General features: G+C 32.1%; 1 protein-coding gene across 4 annotated transcripts in view; it reads left to right on the forward strand.

Annotated features, from left to right (window-relative positions):
* Positions 1–8149, forward strand: part of LOC111709201 (FK506-binding protein 5) — a 25094-nt gene extending 16945 nt beyond the window's left edge. For all 4 annotated transcript variants that reach the window (XM_023482814.1, XM_023482817.1, XM_023482816.1 and 1 more), the window contains 8 exons: positions 745–804; positions 1180–1458; positions 1735–1794; positions 3235–3288; positions 3522–3583; positions 4149–4188; positions 5799–5920; positions 7988–8149. In XM_023482814.1, coding sequence (XP_023338582.1) covers positions 745–804; positions 1180–1458; positions 1735–1794; positions 3235–3288; positions 3522–3583; positions 4149–4188; positions 5799–5920; positions 7988–8018 — 708 coding nt within the window. In that variant the 3' untranslated portion in view covers positions 8019–8149. The remainder of the gene's footprint in view (positions 1–744; positions 805–1179; positions 1459–1734; positions 1795–3234; positions 3289–3521; positions 3584–4148; positions 4189–5798; positions 5921–7987) is intronic.
* Positions 8150–11571: the final 3422 nt, after the last annotated feature.

Genomic DNA, 11571 nt, shown 5'->3' on the forward strand with positions numbered 1-11571 from the left:
TCGCATTTTTTCACAAAAAACGCGCGCGCGCACGCACTTTTGCTCAGATTCCTTCAAAACCAAAAAATGCACGTAATATACATAATTCTGAGTTTGCATGCAAAAAATCAGCCTCCTACGACAATTCTAAGTTATGTTTAACCACTGTTTAAATTTTCCGAAGAGTAATACGTTTTGTGCCCCCCCCCCCTTTGAAAATTTATAAAAATTCACATGGTTGCCAAAGAAGAAGAATGAGACTTAATATACATTCTGAAACCCTTTTAATATAACCATCTGAAGATTAAATTTGTCTTCTGTAATGAATATAACTTGTTAACCATTACCGAAACATGTACGTACAGTTGAATAGAACCATTATAGTTCCTTATTGGATAACCTGTCCTATTCTTGCCTTCATGCTATTCTTTTTAACATAAACCTAAACAATTTGCAAATGGGGGCAAGACTCCTCACTCCCCCTCCCCGCCACACACACAATACTAGAGGGTAATCTAGCCGAAATTCTTAAAAAGTTAAAAATGTTATATTCCTGTATTTTGACAAATTCATGTGCGGGGGAGGGGCGGGCGGGTTGGAGTGGTGTGCTGAAATAAATTTTTAGCCTTGTCGATATTTCTTACCAGAGGGTAATCTAGCCGAAATTCTTGAAAAGTTAAAAATGTTATACTCCTTTATTTTTACGAATTTCTGTGCAAGGGGGGGGGGTGGTATGCTGAAATAAATTTTTATCCTTGTTTTCAGCTACTGCAACTGAGAGGTCTGGTGTACTTGGAATGGTCTGAATATGATCTAGCTCTACAGGTAAAAGACACTTCAACTACATTGCCCCCTCCCCCCCTTGAGGGTCTCGTATTAGGATTAAGGGGAATGAAGGCTTTATCAGTATTTACTCCCCTATTATTTTCGCAAACACTTAGTCTAAATAAAAGATTCCTAGATATTTTGTTTGAAAACTGAGTGGTTCCCAACGTTGTGACATTAGTATTGCTGTAGCACTAAAAACGAAGACAAAAATAAGGAAAATTTACTTTATTTAAGAAATTCACGAACATCTCTTTAAGCTAGATGTGGATTCAAATAATCTGATTTCAAGTCAATTTTAAAAGGACGGATCATAATCATAATCCGCATGGATCCTTCTCTCCGACTGCAAGTAGATTTATCAAACTATTTAAGGATTTCTTGGCAGTTGATAAAATCCTGCCGAACTCTAAGATCAACCAGTACAATATCGACAAGGTAAACAGGAAACGAAAAGTGCAGCAGAAGCAGGAGAAGCACGAGGAGAGGGAGAAGGAGAAGGAGGAAAAGAAGAAGAGTGCGGAGGCGGAAAGACGGCAGAAAGAGCTGGAAAGACGACAGAAAGAGCAGGAAAGACGCAAGGAGCAGAAGGAAAGACGAGATCAAAGACAGCGGCAGTCGAGAAAGAATGAGGATTCGAACAACTTCTATGAGGTTTGAATTTTTTTATACAAAGTGGAGAGATTAAAGGATAAATCATTTTTGATTTTTCTGCAACATATTTTATAAGGGGTTTGTGTTGCTCTATCGGAGAAAACAAATTACCAAAATGTGCCAAAAATTATGAATAAAGTTCAAGCCAATTTTTGTTTTTCTCCAAATCTGCTTTTTTATTTCCTCAAAATTAAAATAATGTTTTATAAATGTACTTTTTGCGCCTTTTGACTCTAATCCAATATAATTAAAAACATAATATTCTTTGTGTGTCAGGTTCTAGGTGTGTCTCAGGATATATCCAGTAAGGACCTTAAAAAGGAGTTCTACAAACAGGTATCTTATAATTTATTTTTTATTGTTTATTGTTGATTAATCCTCAGGAACTCATATAGAGTTATTATGAGGATGAATTTGTTGACTTAACAGTTGCTGATTGTTCTTTCTGGTTTATCTTTTTTCTTAGTTTTGCATGTCTCTGGGTGTCTATACTGGGTGTCACAGAAAACAAGGGAAAACATTCACTTTTATACAGGGTGTCACAAAAAAATTGAAATTAAGGTTGGACTGTGATACGTGTGGTATTTTTTCATGATCGCAATGTTAAATGTATTCCAATTGAAAAATGGAGCTGTCTTAGGCTGCTCGCATGTAGTAAGTCTTATCCCTTAGGAACCGCAGTCCGCGGAACCCATGGATACGTTTCGGCGTCTAGGAGCACCGACTCCTATTTCTCCGAATGCTGGGTTGTCTTCTAATAATAATAGAAATAATGATGAAACTCGCAGTCAAGAGATTTCCAAATTGTGGTCTGTCATTTTTGTACCTTCAAAATGGGCGGAACAGGGAACAGGAATAAAGGGAAAGGAAATGGCGCTGGTCCGGCAAGAGAAAGCCAGTCGCACTGCTTTGCAGACCAGTACAGTAAACTGACACACTCTCTTCTGGTACAGACACACAACATGACTACAGTCAAGGAAATTGTAGAACAATGTCGTCGATTATAATTAAATTTGAATAACGAGTAGTTTATTGTAAACTTTAATAGAATTATATTCTTTGCATGAAAATTTGGCTTTATAGTGTTCACTTAAATATGTAAATAATATATTACATGTATATTAAACATATGTCTAACTAAACAATTAACAATAAACAAATGTACTCTCCTAGACTGTACAAATCCCGAGATTCTTACGTACTGTATAAACCTACAGTACAAACCTTTGGTACAGTAAACTGACACACACTCTTTTGGTACAGACACACACACATGACGTTTCCGCCCCCTGGGGCGGAATCATTCTAGATTTTACTTTATAATATTTAAAGAAACAATAATTCCTAATTATCTAATATTTCATTCTATTTGTAAAATACATTTATTAGACAATTCGATATCTAAAACAAACCTTATGTCGTATAATTTCCCCTGTTAAATGGAACACCCTGTACCTCTTTTCATTCTAAAAGTTACAGATAAATAAAAGAGATTTTTTATTTTTCCCTTTTTCGTTGTTTTTATTCTATTCTCTTTCACACACTTTCTTTTTATAAGATTGATATTAAATTGTGTTGACGCATTTTATTTAGTTTGCACAAGGATATTTATTTCAAATCCCCCCCCCCCTCCACAAAGGGTGAGACTTCAGAGACTTGTTTATTTCGTCGCAAATCATTAAATAAGCCAGAACATAACTTTAAGAGCACCATCTTTCTAAAGGTATAGATCGTTTTTACATCTTGTTGATATCTATCCCTGTGGTTGTATTTTAGGCTAAAATATGCCATCCGGACAAGAATTCAGGAGCTACAGCCGAGGAGAAACAGGTTAGATATATGATCCGGATCCGTACTTATTCAGCTCCCTGGATCCGGATCACTATTTTAATCCGGATTCAGGTAAACTTCTTTACCTTCCACTTTGTCTTCAAAATATAAATCGATAATAACAATAGCATCATGGAATGGCATTCATTTTTTTTTTTGACAACAAAATGCGTTTTTTTTTTGTTAAATGTTGCAACAACGTCAACATTATTAACATGTATTTTACATTTTAGAAGTTAGAGAAGAAGATGAAGGAGATCGCCCAGGCCTACCACGTTCTCTCAGATCCGGAAAGGTCGGGAAAACAAGTTTTATGATTCCTGATGAGATCAAAGTGTGAACATTTTGTTTTATATCTGTGACAAATCATTTGAATGGCTATACCTTCCCCGAACAATTTATTTCATAAATTGAATGTATATTGTATAGGCGGATATATGACTATGGGTTCCCCGAGTTCAGTCCCTCATCTTTATCGGTCTTTAACAAACATTTCTCAAATTTCAAAAATTCCAATGTAAAGAAAAAAATGATTTTTCTTAATTATAAAATTGCTTGCAAACAATGTTGTGTTGAGAAGAAAAGAAAAGTCTATCATTCTTAATCATTAAGATCTTTAAAGGGTAAACAAATTTAAGGTCTACTACTCCTGAACTATCAATGTTTTCTATCATTAATAACGTTTATCGCCTGGGTAAATACTGACAACAAAATGATAAAATGGCTCCTGTTAGATCAATGATTTCATGTATCGATCGTTTATCTCAATCATAAATATTTTTTAATCAAAATGAGTTACACATTTATTATTTTCAGAACTTTTCAATATAAGTCAAAAGTTCAAATATTTCATTGTTTAGGAGAAGACTGCATGATAGGAAGTTGAGGGGATACAACCAGGTAAGCTTTAAGAGGGTCAAAAATACCTTTAATAGGGTCAAAAATACCTTAAATAGGGTCAAATATTCCTTTAATAGGGTCAAATATACCTTTAATAGGGTCAAATATACCTTAAAAGGGTCAAATATACCTTTTATAGGGTCAAATATTTCTTAAAGGATCAAATATACCTTTAATATGATTAAATATACCTTTAATATGGTCAGGTATACCTTTTTTAAGGTCAAATATTCCTTTAATAGGGTCAAATATACCTTTAATAGGGTCAAATATACCTTAAAAGGGTCAAATATACCTTTTATAGGGTCAAATATTTCTTAAATAGGATCAAATATACCTTTAATAGGGTCCAATATATCCTAAATAGGGTCAAATAAACCTTTAATAGGGTCAAATATACCTTTAATAGGGTCGAATATACCTTTAAAGGGTTAATTATACAAATAGGGTCAGATATACCTTTAATAGGGTCAAATATACCTTTAATAAGGTCAAATATGCCCTTAATAGGGTCAAATATATCCTTAATAGGGTCAAATATACCTTTAATAGGGTCGAATATACCTTTAATAGGGTCGAATATATCCTTAATAGGGTCAAATATACCTTTAGTAGGGTCAAATATACCTCTGATAGGGTCGAATATATCTTAAAAGGGTGAAATATACCTTTAATAGGGTCAAATATACCATTAATAGGGTCAGATATACCTATAATAGGGTCAAATTCTTAATCTTAAATTCTAATTCTAGAGCCTTTAATAATTTAGCTACCCTGATCCAAGGAGCTAAATTATATAAGTAAATAAATAACAGGAAGACGCTAAAAAAAGATAATGTAACGTAATTTTAAGTGACAATTCCGATTCACAACGGTACCTTTGTAACGTTCATTTGATCAATAATGTGGAAAATATTGTTTTCTAGGTTTAAAATTATTTAATTCTAATAATTTTGTTTTTGATTTCCTGCATTAGAAATGGGCAAGTCACTTTTGTAGAGAAACTAAAATAATCAGTTAAATTTTAAACATGGAAGAATCGATCTTATGATCATGTTATTTTGTTCGTTAACTATTTTATGAGTTTTGATTTTTAGATTTTTTAAAAATTATTTTCTCTTCCAATTAGCCACGTAATTTTTATTTTGCTGTTGCAAAAAAGAAATGAACATTTTCGATAATGTAGTTTCCCCTTTTACGTTAATGTATAAAGTATATATATTATCAAACCTAATTTATTAAAAATATAAAAGGTTCTGCTCTCAAGTATAAAAGTGTTTTCTTATGGTTGGTTTCTTAATATAAAAAGTGAAATCATATTGAAATTTAAAAATATTGTAAAATTTAATTAAAATAAATTATTAAAGTTAAAAAAGAATATAAAAAGTGAAATGAGTTTTCTAATTTTAGGTCGAAATTGGGGTTTCCAAAGGTTCTCAAAAATGCGGGAAATTTTTCATACGCAAAATCGTCTTTATTCACAAATTAAAAATGGCGATTAATGCACAATATTGAATAGAAAGCATGCCAAATATTTTGACTGAAAACGGTGCAATAAGGGGAAAAGTTGGTGTTCTGAATCTGGAATAATAACAGTTGATCTATTTTAGCACTACTGTGAGGACTGTTGTGGGGATTGCGGAGACGACGACGACGATGATGATGATTACGAAGATTACGATGATTACGAAAGGTTTTCATACGACGATCTGTTCCAGTTTATCTTCCAGAGGTTAGTCGCGGCGAAAGAGTTATGAATCTAAACGTTTTGCTAATTTCTGAATTTCTCAGTTTAGAGTACACATAATATGAGAACTAATAAGATTTATGCAAATTTAAATAATTTTTATCTGTTGTAAGAAACATATCTTTAACATTTCTCTAAACTCTTGGAATTGTCTAATCTTGTCTCACTTATAAGTTTCACACTCAAGTTTAATTCGAGACTGGCAATATTGATGAAAATAAACTGTTAACAGAAACCTTTTCATAATATGATTTAATACAAGAAGGTTGTAATAATTATTGGTTTGTTCAATGAAATATACCTTTAATAGGGTCGAATATATCCTTAATAGGGTCAAATATACCTTTAGTAGGGTCAAATATACCTCTGATAGGGTCGAATATATCTTAAAAGGGTGAAATATACCTTTAATAGGGTCAAATATACCATTAATAGGGTCAGATATACCTATAATAGGGTCAAATTCTTAATCTTAAATTCTAATTCTAGAGCCTTTAATAATTTAGCTACCCTGATCCAAGGAGCTAAATTATATAAGTAAATAAATAACAGGAAGACGCTAAAAAAAGATAATGTAACGTAATTTTAAGTGACAATTCCGATTCACAACGGTACCTTTGTAACGTTCATTTGATCAATAATGTGGAAAATATTGTTTTCTAGGTTTAAAATTATTTAATTCTAATAATTTTGTTTTTGATTTCCTGCATTAGAAATGGGCAAGTCACTTTTGTAGAGAAACTAAAATAATCAGTTAAATTTTAAACATGGAAGAATCGATCTTATGATCATGTTATTTTGTTCGTTAACTATTTTATGAGTTTTGATTTTTAGATTTTTTAAAAATTATTTTCTCTTCCAATTAGCCACGTAATTTTTATTTTGCTGTTGCAAAAAAGAAATGAACATTTTCGATAATGTAGTTTCCCCTTTTACGTTAATGTATAAAGTATATATATTATCAAACCTAATTTATTAAAAATATAAAAGGTTCTGCTCTCAAGTATAAAAGTGTTTTCTTATGGTTGGTTTCTTAATATAAAAAGTGAAATCATATTGAAATTTAAAAATATTGTAAAATTTAATTAAAATAAATTATTAAAGTTAAAAAAGAATATAAAAAGTGAAATGAGTTTTCTAATTTTAGGTCGAAATTGGGGTTTCCAAAGGTTCTCAAAAATGCGGGAAATTTTTCATACGCAAAATCGTCTTTATTCACAAATTAAAAATGGCGATTAATGCACAATATTGAATAGAAAGCATGCCAAATATTTTGACTGAAAACGGTGCAATAAGGGGAAAAGTTGGTGTTCTGAATCTGGAATAATAACAGTTGATCTATTTTAGCACTACTGTGAGGACTGTTGTGGGGATTGCGGAGACGACGACGACGATGATGATGATTACGAAGATTACGATGATTACGAAAGGTTTTCATACGACGATCTGTTCCAGTTTATCTTCCAGAGGTTAGTCGCGGCGAAAGAGTTATGAATCTAAACGTTTTGCTAATTTCTGAATTTCTCAGTTTAGAGTACACATAATATGAGAACTAATAAGATTTATGCAAATTTAAATAATTTTTATCTGTTGTAAGAAACATATCTTTAACATTTCTCTAAACTCTTGGAATTGTCTAATCTTTTCTTGTCTCACTTATAAGTTTCACACTCAAGTTTAATTCGAGACTGGCAATATTGATGAAAATAAACTGTTAACAGAAACCTTTTCATAATATGATTTAATACAAGAAGGTTGTAATAATTATTGGTTTGTTCAATGAGATTAACCCTAGTGAAATTGTTTTGCAATGTGATGCAATTTCATTTGATTTTGAAGTTTAAAAAAAGGATTGTTGTTCCACTGTTTAGAAATACACAAAAAAAGCTTAGTTTTATTCTAATATCACAATCAATCTTGTCCCTGAAAGTCAGAAATGTGTTTCCAGAGACCTGGGTTTTGATTTTGTTTTTGATTCTGATTCTGATTCTGATTCTGATTCTGATTCTGATTCTGATTCTGATTCTGATTCTGATTCTGATTCTGATTTAGGTATTTCAACGATCGAAGATACTACTTCTGAAGTGAGAACGAAGTTAAGAAACAAACTAGATCAACACGGAAAAATACCCACAGGAACCCCTCCCAAACTGATTTTCGGTTCATCTTTATGTTGAATATGTTTAAGAAATATATCCAATATTAATATGTTTACTAAAATTCAAGGAAACGACCTTATTTTGTAAATTATATTCAATTTCGAAGTTGCATATTTTTGTTTAATATAAAGTTTTGAGCCAATGAAAATATTTTTGTTTAATATAAAGTTTGAGCCAGTGAAAATATTTTTGTTTAATATAAAGTTTGAGCCAATGAAAATATTTTTGTTTAATATAAAGTTTTGAGTCAATGAAAATATTTTTGTTTAATATAAAGTTTTGAGCCAATGAAAATATTTTTGTTTAATATAAAGTTTTGAGCCAATGAAAACTGTTAAAACGAGTCTGAAACGGCAGCATATGCAGCAAATTCAAATTCAGGATCCAAAACAATTCGTTCATTTTTAGTATTTTATTTGTATTGTATTTTGGGTATTTGCATGGTGAAGATACTAAAGGAGCTACAAAAATGGCACTGTTACAGTTTTCTAAATTGCATTTAGTCACGTAGACTTCTGAACTAGTTCTTTTCTCATCTCTGAAAATTGTTTTGATATTTTTGTAAACAAATAATAAATTTGTGTTACCCTAAATACCAAATAAAGTATTTTTATCATTATTTTGATGCATTGTTTTGTTGTTAGAGGCATGCGTTTTAAAATGGGAATGACCTAAATGTAAATCGTTCATTTCAGTGATTATGAATTTTTTAGGAAACCTTCAGTTTTCTAAATCATGGTCTACCTTTGTTTAATTTACCTTAAGCATAACGATATTTCTGGAGACTTTGTAATATTTCTGGGGACTCGATAATCTATATCCTCTGAGCCTTTCCTAGAATATATCTGGGAACTCTATTATTTGTATCCTCTGAGCCCCTCCTGGAATATTTCTGGGAGCTCTATTCTCTGTATCCTCTGAGCACCCTCCTGAAATTTATGTGAACTATATTTTTTGTATGATTCCCTCCTGGAATATTTCTGGGAACTCTATTCTATGTATCCTCTGAGACCCCTGACTCTATTATCTGTATTCTCTGACAGGGGCTGATACAGGATTCAAGTGCGTGGGGCGCTAGATTTATTTCGGAACTAAAAATTAGGAAAAAAGGTCCCGCTGGCGAAAATATTTTTAAAGATCGATAATTTCCTGTTGCACTAGGTTTTTTCCCCTTTAGTGCTATTGAGTAGCTATTCTGAGATCTCAGGGGGATGCGAAGGTCTTGCCGCCTCCCCTTTATCCGCCTCTGTTCTATGAGCCCACCCCTGGAATTTTAATGGGAACTCTATTTCAATCCTCTGAGCCCCTTCCTGGAATATATCTGATAACTATTATCAGTATCCTCTGAGCCCCCTCCTGGAATATTTCTGATAACTCTATTATCAGTATCCTCTGAGCCCTCTCCTAGAACCCATCAAGTTTAACAAGGTGATCTCTGAAACTGGATTTCCAATTTATATCCAGGAATTGTTCCGATCTTCATTTTTCTTCAATTCTTTTTATAAAAGAAATTCTGTTCCTTTATCCCAATAGCTATAAATAAAACGGACGTATAGGAAATCTTCTACACACCAGCCCTTCATATCCACATTACTTCTGTCCAGCATTTTATAAGAAGAGGATGAAACCTTTACCACAAATTTTGACAATTTCAATTCCTGTTGAAATGGTCGCTTAAGTTCATCTTTCTATTTCTTCCCTCAACATTTTTCGCTGATAAAATAAAAAGGATTATTTCAACTATGCATTACTCTCTTCAAAGCATATTTATACTAAACTAGTTTAAAATCGAAACAAAAATATATAAAAACCTTAAAATATGTTTAATTCACAAACGACGATTATGTTAAAAAGATAACGCCACCCTGTCTGTATGTTTTCAACACATGGAACGTTAAACTTAAATTATTTTTTAAGAAATGTTTGAGGTCTAATTTAATGAATCGTGAGAACTATTCAAACTGCATATAATTAGTTGATTTACTTCTTGAGTGCACTCTCGGTGACACTATAGTATACGAGTTTAATTCCGAACTCGGAAGATTTAATTTGGGTTTCTGCCTTAAGCACAAATTTTACTGAGCCCGTTCTCTCCATAGAAAGTGGTCGTGTATTTCACGTACTTTGGGGGACGATATGTTGGCCGCTAGATGTCTCATGCTAAATTCTTATCTGATAGATAGATATTTATCCGTACATTTGGCGACCAATATAGGAGACGTCAAGTTGTCAACCAATGAAGTTTATGGAAGGAACTACCTCTGGAATGATAAAAAATTGTGACACAAGACATAAAATTCCTCTAAATGTCAAATTTTCCTGGATCACCCTGTAAACATACACCTGTATTGCTTGATATCATGCAAGCCAGAAATATAAATAAACTGTATTTATACAGTAATACAATGCATTAACTATTTGTATACGATTAATTAGCAGTAGGAATGTATATAGGGTCTCTTCTCAGTTTATATTTAATACAAGTCTGTGTACCCAGCTTTGTCTGGAAACTTGCCATGCACACTGGCCCTATCCTATTACAAATTACAGATTTGGTATAAAAAATTGAAGTTCTTAGATTGTATTCTATTGAAACTTTGTAATTTTGTGAATGATAGAGGATACAATCATTCAAAAGATAAGATCGTATGCGAAAACAAATGCGATTAAAATGAAGGACGGTCTTTGACATCATTCAAGCGAATCAACTTTTTTTTTAAATCAAGCTCTGAACATTCCTGTAGATCGTTAATGAAACATTCCTATGTAAATACTAATGTAAAAGAAATCATGCAACTTATATACATATATATAATATACATAACATAGGCGGTTTCAGGGGGGCAGTCCATTACCCCCCCCCCTGGTTTTTTACAAAGGCATTTCTCATTTAAACTGTAATTTTTATTCATGTATGACAGTTTACTTGAAAGTGACAACATTGTAAAAATAAACATATTTATTTAGGGTGAAAGATATTTCACAGATTAGAGAAGAATCATTTCAAGTAGTAATTACTAATAATTTTTTAATTTTAAGAAACATTTACAAAAGACTTTTTCGCTAAAATTAAGATTGACAATCGCTAATGCGTAGAGTTAGGCTTTGCAAGGCAGATTTTTTAATACCCATATCGACACATTTTGAAAAAATTGAAAAATCACTGGTATAACTGGTTTTTCGGCCACAAATAGCCATTTGCTATAGTCAGTTTTAATTTCATCGAAAAATGCTTTTTGTAAATGCTGCTTAAAATTAAAAAGCGCATGAAAAACATAAAATACATCCATGATAACCAAAGTTTTCCGCTATGCTGTACTCGGCATATAACGTATCAAGTTTTTACTGAATCTTTGTGATGCAAATATTGCTTAATGCTCTGATTAAACAGGTCATCTATTACCACTGACAGGTTGGTCAACCTAGAAAGAATGGCGATGCACCCAAAGAGGCTTGTTTTAATTTCGGACATCAGTG

Source organism: Eurytemora carolleeae, unplaced genomic scaffold (assembly GCF_000591075.1).
Source record: "Eurytemora carolleeae unplaced genomic scaffold, Eaff_2.0 scaffold921, whole genome shotgun sequence".
Taxonomy (NCBI): domain Eukaryota; kingdom Metazoa; phylum Arthropoda; class Copepoda; order Calanoida; family Temoridae; genus Eurytemora; species Eurytemora carolleeae.